The following is a 23738-nucleotide window of genomic DNA, read 5'->3' as shown; positions in this document are numbered from 1 at the left end:
TTGGTCTATTTTGTTCATTATTCGTCATCTTGAGCTGAGTAACCAGGCTCCCACACTTGCCCGGAAGTTAGGCTACCTACCGATTTTCTTCCTTCTGTCAATCATATGGAAGAAGAGAGAGCGCGCGCTTTGCCGTGTTTTCCCGGCAAAGTTTGGCAAGAGAATTATTCGTCGATTTTGGGATCTTTTGGGATCTTAGGGCCTTAGGGTCTTAGGGTCTTAGGGTCTTCGTTTTAGAGGTCTTCGTTTTAGAGACACCCGATTGTCAAGAATTTAAAAGGTGAAGTTAAATATGCAGAGGAGCAGGTGAAGTCTGACAGGAGAGGTTTTGAAGATGTGCTCGGCAAAAATGAATATAACAAGTATGAGCAAATTAAAACATTGCAGAAAAGTTTAAATGCCTGTGAAGCAAAGCACTTAAAAGAGTTTCAAGAAATGAGTGATGGGCTTTCAAGAAGAGAACAGATTCACGTGGAGACAAAAGACAAACTGACTGCTGCAGAAGAAGAACTAAAGATTTTTAAAGAGGAACTGAAAGCACCAGAAAGAGAGTGTTCAACAAACATAACCAAGTATCAAGAAAAAATTCAAGCAAGTCTATGGAACGCCAGAACTGTCTTATGATACTTTTTTTTTTATTATATTGGGTGGTTATGTCATTATATTTAATACTTATGTTATTATATTCGGTGATTAGCTCATTATACTCGGTGCTTATTCCATTATGTTCGGTGCTTATGTCTTTATATGCGGTGCTGTCTTCATTATATTCGGTGCTTATTCCATTATATTCGGTGCTTCCCTTGTTATATTCGGTGCTTTCCTCGTTATATTAGGTGCTTTTTTCATTATATTCTCACGGGTGATCTCTTGTGACTTCAGTTGAGCTAACAAGGCAATCACGTTCTCTCTCCACTTTGTAAGCAAACTGTCTCCTTGACTGCTGTCACTCTTGGTGAATTTAGTTTGAAACTTAACTAATTCTCTCTCTTGAATGGAAGGAATTTCATTCATGGATGATAGTCTCACATTGAGAGGTTCTACCGTAGATCTTAATTGCTCATTTTCCTGTAACAAGCTGGTAATGTTTTGCTTTGCTTCTTCGTTCTCTTTTTGAAGTTTCTCCATCTGAGTGTTTGGCAGGTTCTCTGTGATGTAAGCTCTGAGTTGGTCAACAACTGAGTTCTGAGCCTTAAGTTCTTCTTCTTTCCTCTTAAGCTTTCCTAGAAATGGTCAGTAGCGGGTCAATCTAAAAGAAATGAAGGGTACGTAGGTGTAGTATAGCAATGTAACATATCATTTGTGCTTTCCTTTTTACTTGGAGAGAGAGGGGACAGGAGAGGGAAGGGGCCAAAATGTTTTTGATATAGGTCATTTTCAAGTTTTCAAAATTGCTGTATTAGAAATGGTTTTTATCATATCTGTATTTTTGGAGAGGGGTGGAAAGGGTCTGTCGGGCATGTTAACTCAACTAAGCTTTATGCCCTTTCGCAGACTCAAGTTGTCACTCTGGACCCATCCTTGAAGAACCACAACAGCACTTGGAGAGAGAAGATTAATATGATAGGACATTAAATTGGTGTCTACGAGCGACATGTTTAGCACTTCAGCTTCACTTGTTAACCTCTGTTCACATCAACTTCCCTCTTTTAATTTTCTCTCGTTCACTTGTTAACTTCTGCTCACATCAATTTCCCTGTTTTAGTTTTCTTTCAGTACAATTATTCTTCCCTGCAGTCAGCAGGTAGAAGGCCAATTTGCCACAGTTAGGAGACGCGACAGCAATAAACCTGAGAAGTTAAATATTTGTTTTTCCCTGTTTGATCGACGCGACAATATAAACCGGAGAAGATAAACATGATCTCGCCCCATTGTGGCCATAGAGCAATTCAGGTGATAACAACTGAGTTTTTAATTTCGAGGGGTCTGAGTTTTCGGGGTCTGAGGTTTCGTGACACCCGTTTTTCCCGGCTTTCCCTAGACTACCTCCAAATTGTACGGCCCCTTGCGAAGACTGGTGACGATCATATCGAAGAAAGCACCGAATGAAATGAAGTAAGCACCGAATATAATGAAGTAATCACCGAAAAAGGAAGTACCGAATATAATGGCCTTTGCACCGCATATAAGGAAGAGAGCACTGAATATAATAGTGTTAGCCCCTGTAATAATGAAGAAAACACCAAACAAAATTAGAACCGAATATAACGAAGAAAGCACCGAATATAATAAAAGCAGCACCGAATATAATGAAAAAAGCACCTAATATAACGAAGAAAGCACCGAATATAACAAGGGAAGCACCGAATATAATGAAGACAGCACCGCATATAAAGACATAAGCACCGAGTATAATGGAATAAGCGCCGAGTATAATGAGTTAATCACCGAATATAATAACAAGTACTAAATATAATGACATAACCACCCAATATAATAAAAAAAAGTATCATAAGACAGTTCTGGCGTTCCATACAAGTCAATCAGATTTTGACAAAACTTTTAAGGAACTAAGCTGTAAGATAGAAGAGCAGACAATTTCATATCAAAGAGAATTTCAGAGTCTGACAGGTGAGATAATCAACCAAACAATAAGTGTCACTGTCCATGTCATTAGTCAGTGTATCATCATTATTGCTGAAGTCTCCTAACTGTGGCAAATTGGTCTTCTACCTGCTGACTGCAGGGAAGAATAATTGTACTGAAAGAAAACTAAAACAGGGAAATTGATGTGAGCAGAAGTTAACAAGTGAACGAGAGAAAATTAAAAGAGGGAAGTTGATGTGAACAGAGGTTAACAAGTGAAGCTGAAGTGCTAAACATGTCGCTCGTAGACACCAATTTAATGTCCTATCATATTAATCTTCTCTCTCCAAGTGCTGTTGTGGTTCTTCAAGGATGGGTCCAGAGTGACAACTTGAGGAGCAATACACGATAATACAGATAGTCAGGTGGTTACCATGGTTATTGGACTTTCACTTGACTGCTAACTGTTGGCTTTTTTATAGTTATGAATATCGGCAAATTCTCCCCTCACACCATCCATTCTCATACTTATAATATAGAAAAAAATTTTTGGGATCGCTTGAAGCTTCTCAGTCGACATAATTATTGTTAAATAGCTTGTACATGATCGGCTCGCTCGATTCCCTAAACTCGGGCTGCCGGTCATTTAGTAATTTGAAAACAGTGACCGGGAGTCGACCTAAAAAAAAAATCTAAGTGTCACGAACCATGGGCGTAAACCAAGCGCTTATTACACTTGCGATCTATACAGCTCTTCTGGATCGCTTGGGTTAAGATGGGTTCCTTCGATTCCTTAAATTTGAGAGAAATATCGGACTGCCAGTCATTTAGTGAGTTGGAAACCGCCCGGGGGGGGGGGGGGGAACTCCCATATGAAATGGACGAGGATGCTCGTCGTCTCGCTTAGGGGTGTAAATTTTGGATTTTGGTCTTGCTTAGGGTGTTCTGGGCAAAATGTCATTATTTTTAGCCGTCAAGGTCTCGTTAAGGGTCGCACGAGAAGAAATAACAAAACAGAAGGAATTTTGATTCTTTATATTTACTCAATTCATATAAACAAATTCGCCATCATTAAAAGTCACTGTACTTTTTATTTGTCTGTTTTATAAACTGTTCTCTTTTAGGGGTCTGCATAAGTTTGGCCACGCCCAGATTGGTCTCTTTTAGGGGTTAAATTCAAAATTTCCGACGAGCATCCCCGTCCACTCCATATAGGAGTCCCCTCCCCCCCCCCCCCCCCCCCCACCGGGGGAAACCGTGATCGGCGGTCGACCTGAAGAAATTGTAAGTGTCACAAACCATGGTCTCGCTCTCTGAGCCGAGCGTAAACCAAGCGTTTATTACACTTGCGATCTATACAGCTCTTCAGGATCGCTTGGGTTGGGATGGGTTCCTTCGATTCCTAAATTTGAGCAAAATATCGGACTGCAGGTCATTTTTTTACGAGACGTAAACAGAAGTATCGCGTTTCAGTCGCCATATATGCAAATTAGAGTCAAGCTTTTTGACCTCAACGAAAACGCTGCAAAACATTTACATTTATGTTTGGATCCCTGCAAAGTCACCCAGCCCACACATGAGTTCTACGCCACGTAGGATTACTCAATACAACTAAGCGATCCGAATAAACGAGATGCCAAAGGTAAAACTGGCGATCGGAAGAGTATTTAGCTATTAAGTTGCACACTGACCTCGAATTTCTAGTATACTTCCAGAAATTCCTACGATACCTTCTGAGTTGTTTTTCTCCCAAAATCCAGCTTCAGGATCTTTGAAATCGTTTTCCATTTGTCCTAGATGGGAATCTCGGCCAATTCGAAGCGAATTTATTTTATGGCGCTAAACTCGTCATGCAAGCCATATTGTCAAATCATTCATTGGAATGTATTTTTGACCTTGAAATGCTACTCGAAGATGGCGAAACGCGAACTCGTGGTCGCAAGAGCCTTGAAATGCTGCTAGAAGATGGGGAAACGCGAACTCGTGGTTGCAAGAACCTTGAAATCTAGTATTAACACTAACCTGTTGGAGAAGACCAGAGTTGTGCATCAGGGAAAGGGTAAAAAAAATTTCACATTTTTGACCAGGTACTCATATCTTTCTAAATAACGCTTTATGCTTATATATCTTATTTATGGGCCATGAGGTCCGTATTGGGAAAAACTGTGCCTTGGGTCTTGAGTATGGCCCGACGCTAAAAATTTGCGATAAGCCGGTTGAAGCTGTTCCATGTGCGATGACTGAGGACAGATGATGCAAATGGGGAAAAAAGAAAGGAGAAAGGGAGGGGTGGAAGAGTTTCATTCACTTCAAATTTCGGCAGGACTTTTTCCTGTCGCCAACAATGTTGCGATATGTTGCAATGAAATGTTGCGATCGTTTGGCCGGGGCTTTAAGCTACTCACTCGACAAAATTTGGGTGTATTCCGCACCGCATTTGTTGTTGTAGTAGTTTCTGTTCCAGTGCAAGGCATATTTCCTGTCCTTTTTATGAAGAAGCACCTTTCATGATTACACCTCCGCTAAACTATTTATTTTGAGGGGGCAAGATAGAAAACAGGACTAATCAAGCGTCAAGAATCGGATATGTTGGCGATTGCGTGCCTCAGTTACGACGTGTTGTGATTTTCATCTCCGTGTCTTCTCACTACAATGGGTTTGTGGAAGATTTAGTTACAAAGGGTTTTAAAATACTCACGAACCTTCACAACGTGAACCTTCGCATTTCGCTTCTATTCTCGTCAAAACTCTCGGTGTTGCGTGCTTACAGCTCTTTGCCGACGACGAAAAGGTAGCAGCACCAAATAAAATGAGCAGCAATACAACACCATTGCAGACATTTTGTCATACTGATAGCCGTCTAAAATTTAGAAGCTCAAAGAATCCTGATCACAATTCTCAGAAATCTTGCCTCATCACAAAGTTACTTTTAGCAGCCACGTCAAATGAAAACACTTCTAATGACGGCCTGTGATTGGTCAGTGTCATAAATTAAGTGACTGCCTTCTTTCAACCTTTCAATCATTTTGCGAAACAAACTGTAATTTGAATATTGGTCCAGCAAAACTGATTACAATTCTTAGAAACTGAAAATGTCAAACATGTCTATAAACAACGTTCTGTGATTGGGTAATATTATTAGACACTGATCACAAGACTTTATTGTTGGACGCTTTTCCAACTTAACTTCAAACCCTCCCCGTTTTCCGCCTTCAAACATGGATGTAAAAACCCTGCTAAACAATCTTCATGTAGAAGTATCCTGTTCTGTGTGCATGACCACATTCACAGATCCAAAACAGCTGCCATGTTTACACAGTTTCTGTCTTCACTGCTTGAAAGGGATTCTACGAACTAGCGGCCGCCATGATATCATAACTTGCCCGGAATGTAGAAGAGAGAGTAGAGTCCCTGGCAGTGGAAACCTGAAGGACTTGCCGACCAATTTTCGAATCAACAGTTTGCTAGATGTGTTGGCCATCAAAGATTGCAACACTACAGGTGTCAAATGTGGAAGCTGTGACAAGAAAGGCGCTCACAGTTTGTACTGCTTCCAGTGTTGTGCATTCTGGTGTGACGACTGCATTACCGCGCACAACATAATCCGAGCTAACAAAGAACACCGTGTGTTGGCGATTAAAGACTTCCAAGATCAAGACATCGAGGACGTGTTACAGCGACCAGCATTTTGTGGAAATCCAGGACACGAAAAGAAAGAACTGGAATTCTTTTGTAGGAACTGTGAAGAACCAATTTGCAACTCTTGTGCTGCAACCATTCACGACGGCCACGTCAAAATACTCTTGGAAGAAGTGGCAAATGAAAGAAAAGCCGAAGCGAAGACTGTGATTGAATCTCAAAAGGAGAAGGCCCAACAGATTAGAAATAAAATCTTTCAGGTTGACCAAAACTGTGCAAAAGTTCAAGAAGAAATCGCCAATGCGAAAAGAAGCGCGCAGCAGTTTGCTGATAACATGATGGCCGTTATCGAGGCAAAGAAGCAGGAGATCTTCAATTCAGCTGAAAATCCAGGAAAGCAATCACTCGAGCAACTGGGAATACAAAAGAGTGAGTTTGAAAAACAAGCTCGAAAAACTGAGACAGCAGTTGAAAAAGCTGAAGCACTTCTGAAGCGAAGCACAAGCGCTGAGATAGCACAGTTAGACAAGTCATTGAAAACAATCTTTCCGGAAGAAGTCAAACATGAAGGAGAACACGTCGACTGTGACCTTGAAGGACTTCGACGATTTATTTTCGAGAAAAACGAAAAATTGCTAGAGAAAGCAACCGCTGAAGGAATCGGATCTTTAAAAACCTTCTTGAGCAAGACTGAAGCACAGCAATCAAATGCCGAAGGAAATGGAATCAGTGAAGTTATCGTTGGACTTGCAGCACAGTTTGTTTTGACGACTAAAAACGATGAAGGAGAACAATGCTATGAAGCGCATGACTGTGTAACAGTGAAAATGAGAAATCGTCAAGGACAGGACTGCGCGACAGAAGTCCGAGTCGAAGATAACCAAGACGGCAGCTACAAGATTAGCTACTTCGCCAAAGAAACTGGAAGATGCCATTTATCAGTAAAAGTAAACGAGGAACACGTCCATGGCAGCCCATTTGCGGTTCAACTCAAAGCCAGAAAGTTCAGACCCGTTGTATCGTTTGGACAATTAGGCTCGGGCGCTGGAATGCTAATTTTCCCTTGGGGAGTTGCAGTGAATAAACGTGATGAAATTGCAGTGACTGATGCTGGTAACAACAGAATTCAAGTATTCAGTAGTGATGGAACTTACTTGAGATCGTTTGGTACAAAAGGTGATAAACAGGGAGAATTGAACTATCCTCTCGGGATAGCTTTTGATCTAACGAACGGGAATATTTTAGTGGCGGACCGTGAAAACCACCGTGTTCAATTGTTCAGTGAGCAGGGTGAGTACCTGAACCAGTTTGGTGGGAAAGGAAATCTTGATCACCAGCTTTTGTTTCCCGTTGGTTTATCAGTAGACAGTCACCGTAATGTTACTGTCGCTGATTCAGGAAACAAAGTAATTAAGATATTTTCTCACAATGGCCACTTTCTACGTAAAATTGGCGAAGAGGGCTCTTTTAACCAACTCTGGCATTGTGTCCAATATGGCAATTATCTTATAGTATCAGATAGTGGTGAAAATTGCATAAAAGTATTTAATAAGGATGGAAATATTTTGTACAAATTTGGAAAAAAGGGGTCAGGGGACGGGGAGTTCGATAATCCTTTTGGCTTGTCAGTTAACAAAGCAGGACACCTGATGGTCTGTGATAGAGGGAATCACAGAGTTCAGGTGTTCGAACTGAGTGGAAAGTTTGTGGCAAAGTTTGGAAAAAAAGGCAGCGGGATAGGAGAGTTTAAGAATGGACTATTTTCTACAGCAGTTCTTAGTGATGGTAGGATAGTTGCATCTGACTGGGGGAACCATCGCATTCAGATCTTCGAGTAGATCGACATGATGTCCAGTCAGCTCTCAGAATATGCGAGGTAATTTTTAAATTAGAAATTTCTGACCATTCCTTAGTCGAGAGTAGTGTGATATGGGTTAAATCGCTCTAGCACGACAGATAGTCTTGGATTATCTCTTAATTTTACGTTTGAACTATTGACTCTTTTATGTATGATTGCAGTTTTTGGTTTTTACCAAGTGTACCTGCATGTTATAGCAAGTCACGGCTCAGGTCGATTCTCTGGCTCAACAATTTTAGAGATTTTAAATTTTTTATCGAAATGAATTTGCATATTAAGAGGTTTGTGATTCTTTGATGTGTAAGCTTTTAAAGCTGCTTTGGTATAAAAAGAAATCCCTATTTCGGGGAGGTAAGGTGTTTGCTGAATCGAACAATCGAAGAATAGGACAATGAACGTTGGTCTGATTTCAAGAATGGAAAAATTGGAGAATGGAAGAAATTGAGAAACCAAAAACTTCTCCCCTTCATAGATACTAAGATAATTTATAATTACCTGTAAAAAGTTGGACTAATTTTGTGCTTATTATTTTTGCATGTAAGAAACAGCAGATCCAGCCAAATAATTTTTAATTTAAATCTAACTCATGTAGTTTAAACTACTTAAAAGAAATGTAACCCAAGCATTTAAGTCTCAAGTGATTGTCACCATCTAAAGGTCTTGATGGAATCGGAGATGATGTAATCTCAGTTTATCAGTTAAATTTTCGGCCATTTCTCAGCAAACATTTCAAATTTCTCCCTATTAATGAGCTATCATTAAATTTTGCAGACCTCGAAACTCAGCTATCTCTAAAGAAACACGTCATTTTCCCTAACTGAGAGTTAAAATGTCTGACATTTTGACCAATTCCCAGTTATATGAGTTACTGGCCCCTCCAGACCCTCAGTTTCAATCACTTAATTATGTCATAAGTACTTTCATATTTGTGTTAAGTTCCTAAGCAAGCTTTATATCGTTGAAATTTTGTAAATAAACAGTGTTACATTAGCAATGTTGCCGCAACAACATAGTTACCAATAAATTATATCATACAAGCTTGTAGAGACTGAACTGAGTGTGAATATTTCTTGTAATATTTTTCCCAAACTTTTCGACTTGATACTGTGTGCTCTCTGAGAATATAGGCCATTTTAGCGTTGCCTTTTGCCTCTGTTCTGGCATGCGATCAATTTGAAACAATCAATACGTGACCGAACGAAGCGTTGTGCCATCGATCTTTCGTCACGAATATAATTTCGAAAGGGTCTTCGTTTTCGAGGTCTTCCTTTTCCAGAGATCTTCGTTTTCCAGGGGTCTTCGTTTTCTAGGTGGTCTTTATTTTCTAGGGGGTCTTCGTTTTGGAAGGGTCTTTCGCCTTCGGTCTTCGTTTTCTGGGCACCCGATGCGCCCAACAATGACGCGATATGTTGCATTGAAATGTTGCGATCGTTTGGCCGGGGCTTTAAGCTACTCACTCGACACAGTTTAGGTGTATTGAGCATCGCATTTGTTGTTGTAGTAGTAGTTTCTGTTCCAGTGCATGGCATATTTCCTGTCCTTTTTATGAAGAAGCACCTTTCATGATTACACCTCCGCTAAACTTTTTATTCTGAGACGGCAAGATAGAAAACAGGACTAATAATCAAGCGTCAAGAATCGGGTATGTTGGAGATTGCGTGTTGCGATTTTCATCTCCGTGTCTTCTCACTACAATGGGTTTTTGGAAGATTTATTTACAATGGGTTTAAAATACTCACGAACCTTCACAACACGAACCTTCGCATTTCGCTTCTATTCTCGTCAAAACCCTCGGTGTTGCGTGTCTACCGCTCTTTGCCGGCGATAAAAGGTAGCAGCACTGTATAAAATGAGCAGCAACACAACACCATTGCAGACATTTTTTCAAGTTGATACCCTTTTAAATTTATAAGGAATCCTTATCACTTTTTCTCAGAAATTTTGGCTCATCACAAAGTTACTTTTAGAAGTCACGCCAAACGAAAACACTTCCAAAGACGCTCTGTGATTGGTCAGTATCACAAATTCAGTGACTGTCTTCTTTCAACCTTTCAGTCATTTTGCGAAACAAATATGATTTGAATAACGTCAAGCTGAACTGATCACAATTCCTAGAAACCCTACATGTTAAACACGTCTATAAACAATTTCTGTGATTGGTTTATATAATTAGACGCTGATCACAAGACTTCATGATTGGACGCTCTTCTAACTTAACTTCAAACCATCCTTGTTTTCCGCTTTCAAACATGGATGTAAAAACCTTGCTAAACAATCTTCATGAAGAAGTATCCTGTTCTGTGTGCATGATCACATTCACAGATCCAAAACAGCTGCCATGTTTACACAGTTTCTGTCTTCACTGCTTGAACGGGATTCATCGAACGAGTGGCCGCCATGATATCATAACCTGCCCAGAATGTAGAAGAGAGAGTAGAGTCCCTGGCAGTGGAAACCTGAAAGACTTGCCGACCAATTTTCGAATCAACAGTTTGCTAGATGTGTTGGCCATCAAAGAGTGTAACACTACAGGTGTCAAATGTGGAAACTGTGACAAGAAAGGCGCTCACAGTTTGTACTGCTTTCAGTGTTGTGCATTCTGGTGTGACGACTGTATTACCGCGCACAACATAATCCGAGCTAATAAAGGCCACCGTGTGTTGGCGATTAAAGACTTTCAAGATCGAGACATCGAGGACGTGTTACAGCGACCAGCATTTTGTGGAAAGCCAGGACACGGAAAGAAAGAACTGGAATTCTTTTGTAGGAACTGTGAAGAACCCATTTGCAACTCTTGCGCTACAACCATTCACGACGGCCACGTCAAAATACTCTTGGAAGAAGCGGCAAATGAAAGAAAAGCAGAAGCGAAGACTGTGATTGAATGTCAAAGGGAAAAGGCCCAACAGATCAGAAATAAAATGTCCCAGGTTGACCAAAAGTGTGCAAAAATTGAAGAAGAAATCGGCAATGTGAAAAGAAGCGCGCAGCAGTTTGCTGATAATATGATCGCTGTTATCGAGGCAAAGAAGGAGGAGATCTTTAATGCTGCTGAAAATCAAGGAAAGCAATCACTCGAACGACTAGGAATACAAAAGAGTGACATTGAACAACAAGCTCAAATGATCGAGACAGGAGTTGAAAAAGCTGAAGCACTTCTGAAGCGAAGCACAAGCGCTGAGATAGCACAGTTAGACAAGTCATTGAAAACAATCTTTCCGGAAGAAGTCAAACATGAAGGAGAACACGTCGACTGTGACCTTGAAGGACTTGGACGAGTTATTTTTGAGGAAAACGAAAAATTGCTAGAGAAAGCAACCGCTGAAGGAATCGGATCTTTAAAAACCTTCTTGAGCAAGACTGAAGCACAGCAATCAAATGCCGAAGGAAATGGAATCAGTGAAGTTATCGTTGGACTTGAAGCACAGTTTGTTTTGACGACTAGAAACGCTGAAGGAGAACAATGCTATGAAGCGCATGACTGTGTAACAGTGAAAATGAGAAATCGGCAAGGACAGGACCGCGCGACGAAAGCGCGAGTCCAAGATAACAAAGACGGCAGCTACAAGATCGGCTTCTTCGCCAAAGAAACTGGAAAATGCCATTTATCAGTGAAAGTAAACGAGAAACACGTCCATGATAGCCCATTTGAGGTTCAAGTCAAAACCAGAAAGTTCAGACCCGTTGCATCGTTTGGTCGACGAGGCTCGGGCGCTGGAATGCTAAGTCACCCTTGGGGAGTTGCAGTGAACGAACGTAATGAAATTGCAGTGACTGATGCTGGTAACAACAGAGTCCAGCTGTTCAGTAGTGATGGAACTTACTTAAGATCGTTTGGTAGAGAGGGCGATAAACCGGGAGAATTTGACTTTCCTGCTGGGATAGCTTTTGATCAAAAGAACGGAGATATTTTAGTGTCGGACCGTCATAACTGTCGTGTCCAATTGTTCAATGAGCAGGGTGAGTACCTGAATCAGTTTGGTGGGAAAGGAAATCTTGATCACCAGCTTCAGTTTCTCCGTGGTTTATCTGTAGATAGTGACTGTAATGTTATTGTCGCTGATTCATTTAACAAAGTAATTAAGATATTTTCTCACAATGGCCACTTTCTACGTAAAATGGGCGAAAAGGGCTCTTTTAACACACCCTGGCATTGTGTCCAATATGACAATTATCTTATAGTATCAGATGGTGGTGAAAATTGCATAAAAGTATTTAATAAGGATGGAACTTTTTTGTACAAATTTGGAAAGAGCGGTTATGGTGACGGGGAGTTCAATCAACCTTGTGGCTTGTCAGTTAACAAAGCAGGACACCTGATGGTCTGTGATGTAGGGAATCACAGAGTTCAGGTGTTCGAACTGAGTGGCAAGTTTGTGACCAAGTTTGGAACAAAAGGCAGTGGGATAGGAGAGTTTAATAATGGCCCAGACTCTACAGCAGTTCTTAGTGATGGTAGGATAGTTGCATCTGACTGGGGGAACCATCGCATTCAGATCTTCGAGTAGATCGACATGATGCCCAGTCAGCTATCAGAATATACGAGGTAATTTTTAAGTTAGAAATTTCTGACCACTCCTTAGTCGGGAGTAGTGTGATATGGGTGAAATCGCTCTAGCACAACAGGTAGTCTTATATTATCTCTCAAGTTTACATTTGAACTATTGACTCTTTTCTGCATGGTTGTATAGTTTTCGGTTTTTACCAAGTATACCTGCATGTTATAGCAAGTCACGGCACAGATCGATTCTGTGGCTCAACTATTCTAGAGATTTTAAATTTTTATCAAAATGTATTTAGATATTAAGAGGTCTGTGATTCTTTGATATGTGATCTTTTAAACTGCTTTGTTAAGAACCTCAAAGGGTCTGGATGGAGATGATGTAGTCTCAGTTTATCAGTTAAATTTTTGGTGATTTCTTAGCAATCACTTCAAATTTCCGGCTATTTTAAAATCAGCCATCAGTAAAGTTTGCTGACCTCGAAACTCGGGTATCTGTTAAGAAACATGTTATTTCCTCTAGCTGAGATTTAAGATGTCTGACATTTTGATCAATTCTCAGGTATTTGATTTACTGGCCCCTCCAGATCCTCAGTTTCAGTCACTTTATATTTGATAAGTAATTTTATAATTATGTTAAGTTTCCTAAGCAAGCATTATATCGTTGAATTTTTTTAAATGAACAGTGTGACATTAGCAGTTTTACCTCGACAACATAGTTTCCAATAAATAAATTATATTACACAAGCTTATAAAGACTGAACTGAGTGTGAATATATTCTGTAACATTTTCCCCAAACTTTTCCGGCTTGCTATGGCGTGCTCGTTGAGAATGTGGGCCATTTCCGTGTTGCATTTTGCCTCTCCTCTGGCATGGAAGCGGAACGTGCGTCAGCAATAGACTGCAAAACAGTCACGTTTTCGTCTGGAAATCACGACGCGTGACGGAATTACGCAATCTTGTCCCCGATTTCATTTTCCCCTGTTTATTTTATGCTCATGCTCCATCGTATGCAGAAGGAGTACAAATCTTGCAAATCCTTGAATAGTACGCAAGAGTGCGGCGGAACTTGGCCTTAGCCCTTTTGTGAAAAGAATGTGACTCGAAGGGACGAAAAGTTTTTTGCGCCCTCGCCCCCCCCCCCCCGCTCCCCTCCCCCTCATATTTTATAATGAAAAGACCAATTCTCGTTGTTCTTCTTCCCCCTCCATCTCCACTCCCTCCCGCTTTCCCACTTCCACCCAACCCCATTCCCTCCTTCCCTCTATTAGTAGAGCCGGGGTTATCCCTCGGCTAAACAATCTCGACACCCGCTCGACACGTGAAATTACTCGCGCGATTACTCCCTGAGTTGTACTCCCCTCGGTCCAATTACTATTACTTATTATCATTATCCTTATCCTCAGCCTCAGCTTCAGCTTCAGCCTCAGCCTCAGCCTCAGCCTCAGCCTCAGCTTCAGCCTCATCCTCATCCTCATCCTCATCCTTATCCTTATCATTATCATTATCATTATTATTATTATATGGTTGTTTTATACACGATAACTGTATTTCCTTTCGTAGGTGTTACAAATAATAATATTGGAACATTGTCTTGCAAGTAGTTTGTAAGTGTACTTGACTGTCACATCATGTTGTAAATTAATAATGTTTGTATTTTGAAATAAAGCATACGTACAGGCATATGGTAAAATCGCGACCAAGAAAGAACCATTCAAAGCGCTCGGATTTACTCAAGACTACCGTCTAATCCGGAGTATATTCTTATTTTGGATTTATTCCGTTTTTGGGTGGTGTTAACACTTGATAAATAATATAGATGTCATAGAATGAAATGATTTAACTAAAAAAAATGATGGGAAGGCACTTTGTAACACAGAACTTGCTAATTTTCATAATCAAATCGACTGGGAAGCATTTAAGCATCGGAACCGGCTTGCTATAGTAGTCTAGTATAATAAGAATGCGTTCGATCGACCCTCTTTCCTTTCTTGCTGACACAAAATAGTAGTTCCAATCTTTTCCCAATTGTTTTTAATAGATAACTTAAGCAGAAAGCTGCCAAGTTAGTAGTACTTTGAGACAGGAAGAGTCATTTTCTGCAGGTAGGATCAAAACGCAACAAAGATTACGGTAATTTTGACGCAAACGCTTTCGCGCTCTTGTAAGGGCACGTCCACACTATGCCGGAAGAATTTGAAAACGCAACAATCACCGGCCGTTTCGGATTTGTGCGTGAGGACAACTCGGTCAGGGAGATCACATGATTATCGTGACGTCATCGTTTTCGAAAAGCTCCGTTTTCAAAATGTTTTCTGTCCACACGAAAACGAAAAGCCGGCGTTTTCAAATTCCTCCGGTTTGAAGAGCGTTTTCGAAAAGTTTCGTTTTCGTGACGGATTAGTGTGGACGGTAGGCCTAACCGTAGAAATAAAACTGTGTTTTCAAATTCCTCCGCCGAAGTATGGACGGGGCCTAACACAAACAAATTCGTATGAACATTGTTATAATATCAAGTACAGGCGCATTTTAAAGAAGGAATCCACCACAAGTTCTAGTAACAAGTGGACGAAAACGTTGTACCAAGATTATTTACATCATATTGCAAACTTCTGCGCGACTGTTTTAATATATCTTCTCAAAAGAAATCATTTCTAGCAACAAAGAACGTCGAAACCAAATTTTCATATGATACACATATGATATGTTCATATGATACACTTGAAAGTACCGGTGAAGTGAAACTAATGGTGACAATTTACCTATGTTTGCACAATTTCTGTGAACTTTGAAAATTATTTTCTCAAGTTTCTATGGGAAATTGTTTTTGGTGTTATTTCAGACAATTGTTTGTATCTTTAGCTTTTAGAAAATGCAAATAGGATTATAATATACCCGATTATTCTGGTACAAGGTTTTTGACCACTAAAAACTGAAATTGCTCGATTTCTTAACGGATTTTAAAATTACCAGTGACATAGACGAGGTCCAACTTGAAATAATTATTTTTGCGCAAAAAAAGCATGCCGTTTTCTTTGAATCGTATCCGAAAAAAGGTTTAGCCTCAGAAAACAGCCACCTGAGAGTCGTGCACCTCACTCAATTCTCCTCATGAGTGAGTGAGATAAGTGCAAAAAAGAGAGACTTTGTTTTATTGTCTTTATTTATTGTGTCCTTTGTGAAAGAGGCCAGGTTCACAACTATCAAGTGAATAAAGTAAAACCAAACAAAGTCACGAAATCTTACTTGCCTGATAGCCCAATGAAGGTTTTATCCAACGAGACTGGAAAAGAAAATATCATTTGCTCTAGGCTATCGCTAGTAAATGTAACCTGTGTTGTAATCTTGTATTGCAGCGCTCGAAGTAACCAGGCAAGCTCTGGGAAACGTTGGAATTGATGATCAACTTCAATGTGAAATATTTAAGGTGAAGCAACCTAATTTTCGGTAAACGTCTCTCCTTTCTGATTCGTCGTTCTCCCGCTTTACTTCTTGATTCTGTCAGACTGGCTATTCTTGATTCTAAAGCTGTCTTTCCTCGTTCTAGGTTCTCAATGGAATTCTCAAGCTTTGTGACGCTCAGTTCTCGGACCCGAATCCGTCAACGAACGAAACTTGCACTCTTCAAGATGTTCAAGGTAAGTGTTAGCTGGAAACTTGGTTTCTGGTGAGGAAAATACGAACTAAATGGGGCATGAGGAGACAGTTCCGACTCTCGCTTGCATTTTACCCTGAACACTCATCTGCTCCCATCGATTCTCGTGCGCTTCAACGAAGTTTAACCTTCTTGATTTTTCATGACACTGATCGAGCAGAGTTGATGCTAGTTTGAGACAGGTCGTCAAAGATATCAACTCTCCCGTCTCTTAGCAAGTTTGCCCGCGCCCTGATTATGGCTGGGTTGACAAGAGGTGAAGAAAAGTATTGTACTGGACAGATTCTTCCACTCTCTTTGACTCTTTGTTCTTGTTTGACAGTCAACAGAAAGCCACTTGTTTAGTTAAACAGAAAGCTAATAAGTGAGGATATCTCTGATGGACTCCTACACCTACACACTTACTATTAAAATATGCTTTTTTGACTTTTTCATCCTTAGAAGCCTGTGAATTACTGGGAACTGAAGCGGAGTCGCTAGAGCAGTGCTTATCATTACGACGAATCACAACGGGTTCCACTGGCGAGCAGTTCATGAAGCCATGTTCAAAATCAGAATGCGTGGAAAGAAGAGATTGTATGGCCAAACTGATCTACTCCAGGTACAAAAACAAAAGTGTACAGGAGATTGAAAGAACTTAGAGTCAATGGTTCATACACGAACACAAGCTGGCTACACTTCTTATAAAATTAACGTGAAAAAGTGCACGCATAGATAAGTTGATCCCGTTACGTATTGCGCTACCTTCTCGTGCATTGTGCTTTGTGAACAAGGGGTGCTTTTCCGAGTTCCTTTTCCTACGTGAACATGCCTTTGCCCCATAACACCTTTCCTTTAATGGTAATATCCTCGCTGTTTCTCTCGTGTGATTATTCGTTCGTTTTCGTAGATTATTCGACTGGATTGTTGACTTCATAAATGCATCCCTCAGAGCACCGTCAGATTCAAAGTATTCTTTTATAGGTAAGGCGTTATAAAGCATGATAAGATACAGTTGAACCTCTGTAATCGGGGGAGGAATTTCTCGCTGTTACCTTATTAGCCTACAAGATGTCATACGGAAGTCGACCTTTTCCCTCCACAAATGTCAACACTTTTAACCTCTAGCTACGTAGTGCGATCTTAGATACAGTCAGCCCGTCAAGATATATGGTGGAGAGAGGCACTGTGATAATAAAGTGTTTTGCCCAAGAACGCAACACAATGTCCCGGGCCAGGGCTCGAACCCGGACCGCTCGATCCGGAGACGAGCGCACTAACCATGAGGTTTCCGCTCTAACTTGTCAAGATACAGGGTTGCCCAGTTTTCATCGTTTACTTCCATTTCAGGTCTTCTGGACATTTACGGCTTTGAAAACTTCCACCTCAACAGCTTGGAGCAGTTGAGTATAAACTACGCAAACGAAAAGCTGCAGCAACACTTCGTGTATTATTTTATGAAGAGACAACAGGTAAAAATGGTTCATTTAATATTTGTTCTCTTAATTAATCTAAAATCCTCCGAGCAAAACGACAGGCAATGTGCACTGCACAGTCATCCTCGTTTCCAGGTTCTCTTTCTTTTGCCTCGGAGAAAGAGCCTGGAAACGAGGCTGCCGCAGAGTTACAATAGTTTCCAGGCGTGCAATTCGTGCAAACTCAAAACTGATGACTCGTAATTTGCTTTTCAGGAGGAGTATCAAACGGAGGGTATTGACTGGTCCTTCCAAGATTTTGTCGACAGTCGCCCGTGTTTGGATCTCATCGAGGGAAGGACAAGTGTCTTTTCACTAATGAATGAGGTGATAAAACATTTTTTACGCTCTAAATTGTCTAACATCCTTATTTGAATGCAATCGTACTTGTCTTGACAATTAATCCTAGGGTTTCAAATGGATATCTCTTTCGTTCGGTGCCAGGAGTGCCGTTTGAAGAGAGAACTGGACACGAAGTCTTTCAGCACTCGACTGGAGACCTCCCTACTTCAGAACAGCCACTTTACTTGTCCGCGGTTTAAGAGTGAAAATCATGTATTCAGCATACATCACTTTGCCGAGAGCGTGTCCTACCAGGTCGAAGGACTCGTCAAGAAAAACAAGGTTAGCGTTTGTTACTAGAGTTAATTCAACTCATGCTGACTACTTGCCTCGTTTCCAGGCGTCCCTCCTTCTTTGTTTGAGCGCAGTGCGTGTAGAGTTGTGGGTCTATTACCCTCGAAAACGATTAAGTCACCCTCCCCCCTCCCCCCCTCCCTGCTTCCTTGCGCGCTCTGTGTTCTCGCCTTTGCCGACGAAATGAAGCGACGCCTAGAAATACCGGAAAGGTAGGATAAAATCTGTATAGACCCTTTATAAATTAGCACTTGGAAAGTTTCTGGTTTTTTTCTACCATAAGAATTCCAAGCTCTCAGATTGTGGGATTACGTACTTAAGACAGCTAACGAAAAGAGGAAAGAAGGGAAAAAACGCGCTTTTTCAACCAGTCTAGAAGAGTCGAAGTATCTCTAGCCTCTCTGAGGTCCATTAGTGCTGTCGACTTTCCTACTGAAAACTTCTTTAACCCCTTGCGTTCAAACAATTACCAGAACAATTTTCACCTGAGATTAAGTGCTCCAATTATGTTTCTTCTTTCTTTCCTGATTTTGTAATCAACACAGGATTTTGTACCTCCTCAAGTAGTGGAGCTGTTACAATGCAGCAAAAATACATTGATTCAAGAACTCTCCCAGCTGAAAAGAAATCATATCCAAGACCGCGACGGTGCACGAGCTGTAAGTGTGTTACGACGTTTTAATGAGTTAAAATATTATTTAATAATGTTTGAAGTATTCCATTGGTTCTTAAGACAAATAGCAACGGAAAACCAAAGCAAACAAAGCTAGCTGGAAATCGTGCTAATGAGTTTCTTTTCAAGCCATATTGAACGGCACGACTGTCAGGTAATGCTTCACAACTATATATTTTTGTTGTTGTTTTAGGATGGAGAGTTGAACGCGAAGGACAGAAGTAAACAAAGGAAGACTACAGTCACCGTTGTGCACAAATTCAAGGTACTTGTCCGAGTAGAACGTGTGATACCATTGTCTTTTTTGGCGTTCGATGACGCTGCAATCAAAATACCAACAATTGTGTCCCTAACCATGTTACCGCTGATAGCCTTTTCATGCGTAATTTACGGTTTCGGTCAAGGCTTCATCACTTGTGATGCTTCAGGATACTTCGCCGCCCGAAGCATCCTACTTCTGCAGCGAGAAGAAACCTCCGGTACCCAGGGTATTGTTTGCCACGACTGGTTCATACACGTGCGCGGTATTTCTCATCTCCAGAGCCATGTTGCATAAATCAACATTTCTCACGCGTTTTGAGGTAACGTTACTTTTAAAACAGCTGTTTTGATTACTGGAATGTCTGACTGTTTTTGTTTTTGATTAAGGTCTCCCTTGACAGTCTCATGTCCACGCTTCGCTCTACAAATGTTCACCACATTCGCTGTATCAAACCCAACTCCAGTTGTCAACCTGGACTTTTCGACAGGAAACAGGTACCTTGTGCACCTTTCAATTTACTATTTTTTTTCTCTGTCTTCGTTTTGCATCTTTGTGCGCCTCTCGCGAAAGTTTGCTTCCAAGTGAAAACCACGCATAACTGATAACGTTACAGGGCTGTGACTTTTTCTCTAAGTCAGTCGTCATCTAAACACAGTTTCCATGTACGTAGGTCGTGGCTCAGCTGAATGCATGTGGTGTGGTAGAGACAATTCGGATCAGCGCTGCTGGTTATCCAATCAGGTGAGAAAAGTAAACAGAGCTCTCAGTTCACAACAACAACCGCCATTTCCTCTTCCAGGCTCTCCCATCACGAATTTCTTCAACGATACAGCCTCGCTTTGAAGAATCTTAACCCAGTGACGCGCAGTCATGCGACTCAGTCCCAAACCCACTCGCTGAAGAAAGCCGAAGCCTCTCCTCGGGTTCCCTCCGTGGAAAGACTGAAACGTCGTTCTCGTCGACGACACCGAAGTAGCTACGATCACAAGAGACACATTTGCCGGTCAATCTTGGAAGTCGTGCAGGTTAATAGGGATGATGTCAAGGAAAATCTACACACAAACGACAGCGGTGTAAAAATCGGGCGAACGAAGGTTTTTCTCCGAGAAGAAGCGGTACGTTCAGTGAACGGAAACGTCAGAACGATCTAGTTTCCACGATTGTAGGGGAGTTAAGTCTAAGATGGCGTGCCAAACAAATTTTGGGCTTCGCCCAAAAGTATACATAGTTTTGATAATTGCCGTGTTTAGTATTGTAGAATTGATCGTTTTCGCTCCCAAATTCGCAATTAGCCAATCAGAAGCCGTGTATACTGTCAAGATGTCATGTGATATCATGGGCACGTGGCCGAATTTGGGTTTGGTAAATACCTAATCGTAACTTTTTGGTAGGCTTCGGCTTCATATCAGGTTCGTTTGGTCTCGCCAAAAAGCGAACCATAATCTCGACCAAACTCACCTGATTTGCTACCGAAGCTAACCAAAAGGGTAGATTAGGTCTAAATACTCATAGGTTCTGTTCGCAATACATTACTATTGGGTCACGGTTCTTTTGAAATAAAGCTGTTCTCTGAGAAATTTAAGCGATAGCTGAAATGTAGCGCGTTGATAAGGTTTTTAAGTGAGAATGCATTCTCTAAATTTCATTCCTCGGCCAAACGTACGTTTCCACAAGTTTTTTTTTCTTTTTGCTTTGTCGTTCTTAGATGGAAAGGTTAGAGAAAGTCCGGAACAGATGTCTCACCAAATCGGTGCTGGCTATCCAGAAAAGCTGGTGATGCCATAAGAGACGAATTGAAAGAAGAAGAAACTCCGCGGCTGTTACAATCCAGTCACGTAAATTACATTTCCTTGTTTCAAGGGTTTCATGTGTTCTTTCAACAAAATGTGTAAGGAAGCTTACAGGTCCAATACTGGGGTTTCATTAAGGGTTGGGTACTGGGCAAATCGACTGGTTTGACCATCAAGAGGAACGTTTTCTTATAAAGAAGTTCAGTTTAAAAAGTTTTGTCCGCCTGTGAAAACCAGTTGCCTTCCTGCTAAAAATGTTAATGAAACCACTGCAATAAGTGGTGCATGTGGGGTCTGGGTTCTAGCCTCCTCAGGACCCTTGCTTTCAGTGTGCTGTGGTTCAATCTTGATGTTTCGAACCACCAAGGAAAACCATTATTGGTTTGACAAATCGAGTAGTTCGAGAGATCAGGGGTAAAATTAGTGTTCGACTGAGGGGAGGAAACGAATTTTGGTTGGAGTTATCAGTTGGGATACTCGAAGAATCGGGGTTCGAGAAATTGGGATTCCACTGTATTATGGAGAAGGCACATAATACGTAATTAAAGGGGCTCAGTCACGGTATTTTGAGTTATTTTTGCCACATACAAAATTACCTTTAAATGGTAGGAAACCTGAAAATAACAGTTTAATAAGATAGAAAAACACCAAAGAGATAATGATAAACCATAAAGGAACAAGGATGGCAAAGGATGGAGAAGATTAACACGGATTACAAACGACGAATTTGAAAAATTGAGGCTAAATTTTTCAATATGCGCATACCGTTACTGAGCTCCTTTAAACTCCAGTTTACTCCTTCAATGCTTCGCCCTCAACTGACTTGTTCTACCCTCCTGCCAAGAGTATTTCTTTGGTAGTTATCACTGGCTAAGTCACTCAAACACGACGGTTAACGGGCTTTGTTTTACCATTCCTAAGCATAACAGCCTCTAAGACAGTCTTTCCTTCTCAGTTTGGCGTGGATGGAGGACCAAGATAAATTTTCAGAGAATTCAAGAGGCAGTGAAAGTCATTCAACGCAACACAAAACGTTATTTTGCGTTAAAGCGACTACAAGAAGAGTGTAACGTAAAATTGAAAAGCGACACATCGACAGAAGAATTCTTCAACGAAACCTTTCCAGAACAGAACCCTGCGCTAATGGCTAACTCGCCTCTGAACTTTCCAACTTCTTCGCTGCCGCAATGTGTTTCACCCGCCAAGACGACAAGTCGCCATTTTGGGTTCCTTTCTAGTTTACTCTCACGCGCAGGATCTTGGTTTGACCCACTGGAAACAAAACCCGACAAATTTACACCGGATAATTATTTTTCGGCGCCATGTGCTGGACAAATGACTTTCAACTTCACCAGAGGGCATATAAGTCCTCTAGCCATGTTGATGTGTAATTTCAGTCCCGCAAAACCGCGGGTTGACGATGCGGACAAACTGAGCTTAACGATGCTGTCAGTCAATAAATCGTCGGCTATTATATCACGCCGAGATATCGAAAAGGTAACTTGCTTGTGTGAATCTTTTTTTGTTCAGGCTGAGCAGTGTCTACGATTTTACACAGAAAGTATAGCCTCTGTTCCTCTTTGGAAAATCGGGTTGGGGCGGTGGGAGGGAGTGCAGGTATGCAACAGGGGTCTCCTAGCTCTATCCAAGAGTGTTGCGGAGTTTCAGGACATCATTCTACTGTAAATTCTTCTTGAAACCAATTACGAGGTTTCGTTTCGGTTACGTGATTTGTTGTTATTGGCCGAGTGAAAGTATTAAGTCAGTCAGTGCATTTGCGTGACAGGTACCAAGGAATTAAATCGGAATAATTGTCTTTTAAGTTATCTTTTGATTGCGCCCGACTACTGTTTTTGCAGTTATGCAGCACGTATCACTCAACTGTTCATTTATAACTTCTCTTTTCTAGATGCCAGTAGCATTTCACTGCAAAGGTACCCCTCTGCCCCACGCTAACAGGAGACCACATTCGGCAACCACAACCAACATGGTAATAACCTTCACTGCTATACGTAATAGTAATTTATTTTAGCGACAACTAAATAGGCCAAACGATAGAAGGAATCTCGTACAAGGAAATACTCGACTAAAAGAAGACTGTTGTTTCGGTCGTCGTAAAAGAAATATAACCCTTCCTCCCCTTAGGGAAATAAGCAACAAGTAATACCTCTAGGAGGTACTACCTTCTTGATTTTACGGGACATCTGACAAATAACTTCAACAAGCGATACGAAAGAATAATCCGCCATGTTCGACGTTATCCAGGCTCCCTTCTTTTCGATCACGTGATCAAATGGTACAACCTCCTTGTTACATTCCTCCAACTAATGTGAGAACGAGCAAGACTTCTAATCCCTTCAATGTTTCTTTTAGGGGTTAGCTGCCATCAGTGAGCTGGACTGTGGGATTGAGTAACAGCGAGTCAACGTTCTCTGCTGGTTGCAGACATTCAAACCGATCGACAACGAAGCTCGCAACCTCAAATGAAAGACGGATGAAAATCCCGAGAATTGGGGCGTTATCTAGAGTTTTAAACATATAATCTCGTTTTCCAGATAAAATCTCCTTTGAATGGAGAGAGGGGTCTCGAACGGTGATCAGGGTGAAGGAATAACTGCTTGTTCCCAAAAAAATCAGCTCTCAGATAATTGAGAGATCCCACGAATTCCGTCGTACCTCTTTCACGAATATTCTTCATAAGCGTTGAAATTTAAAGAATACTTAAAATCGTTCTAATTGGGTT

At 41.1% G+C, this 23738-nt stretch overlaps 2 protein-coding genes and 1 pseudogene across 3 annotated transcripts; all 3 read left to right on the top strand.

Annotated features, from left to right (window-relative positions):
- The first annotated feature begins 3782 nt into the window (after positions 1-3782).
- On the top strand, positions 3783-10105 carry LOC145462538 (E3 ubiquitin-protein ligase TRIM71-like). Its single transcript, XM_081446075.1, has 2 exons — positions 3783-9284; positions 9317-10105. The coding sequence occupies exon 1, from the start codon at positions 5745-5747 to the stop codon at positions 8001-8003; it is 2259 nt and encodes a 752-aa protein (XP_081302201.1). The 5' UTR covers positions 3783-5744; the 3' UTR covers positions 8004-9284; positions 9317-10105.
- Positions 10106-10132: 27 nt separating this feature from the next.
- On the top strand, positions 10133-13650 carry LOC145462537 (E3 ubiquitin-protein ligase TRIM71-like). The gene has a single exon (XM_081446074.1). The coding sequence runs from the start codon at positions 10216-10218 to the stop codon at positions 12529-12531; it is 2316 nt and encodes a 771-aa protein (XP_081302200.1). The 5' UTR covers positions 10133-10215; the 3' UTR covers positions 12532-13650.
- Positions 13651-15636: 1986 nt separating this feature from the next.
- LOC145462286 (unconventional myosin-XIX-like) lies at positions 15637-23662 on the top strand (annotated as a pseudogene). Its single transcript, XR_014041178.1, has 17 exons — positions 15637-15640; positions 15882-15952; positions 16073-16163; positions 16622-16781; positions 17070-17143; positions 17510-17631; positions 17851-17961; positions 18079-18258; positions 18816-18929; positions 19137-19208; positions 19592-19699; positions 19876-19946; positions 20005-20320; positions 20911-21040; positions 21951-22492; positions 22905-22985; positions 23369-23662. The product of XR_014041178.1 is annotated as an unconventional myosin-XIX-like (transcript).
- Positions 23663-23738: the final 76 nt, after the last annotated feature.

This window comes from Orbicella franksi, chromosome 12 (assembly GCF_964199315.1).
Source record: "Orbicella franksi chromosome 12, jaOrbFran1.1, whole genome shotgun sequence".
In the NCBI taxonomy this organism is placed as follows: Eukaryota; Metazoa; Cnidaria; class Anthozoa; order Scleractinia; family Merulinidae; genus Orbicella; species Orbicella franksi.
The sequence above is the reverse complement of the archived record's forward strand: the minus strand, read 5'-3'. Positions and strand labels throughout refer to the sequence as shown.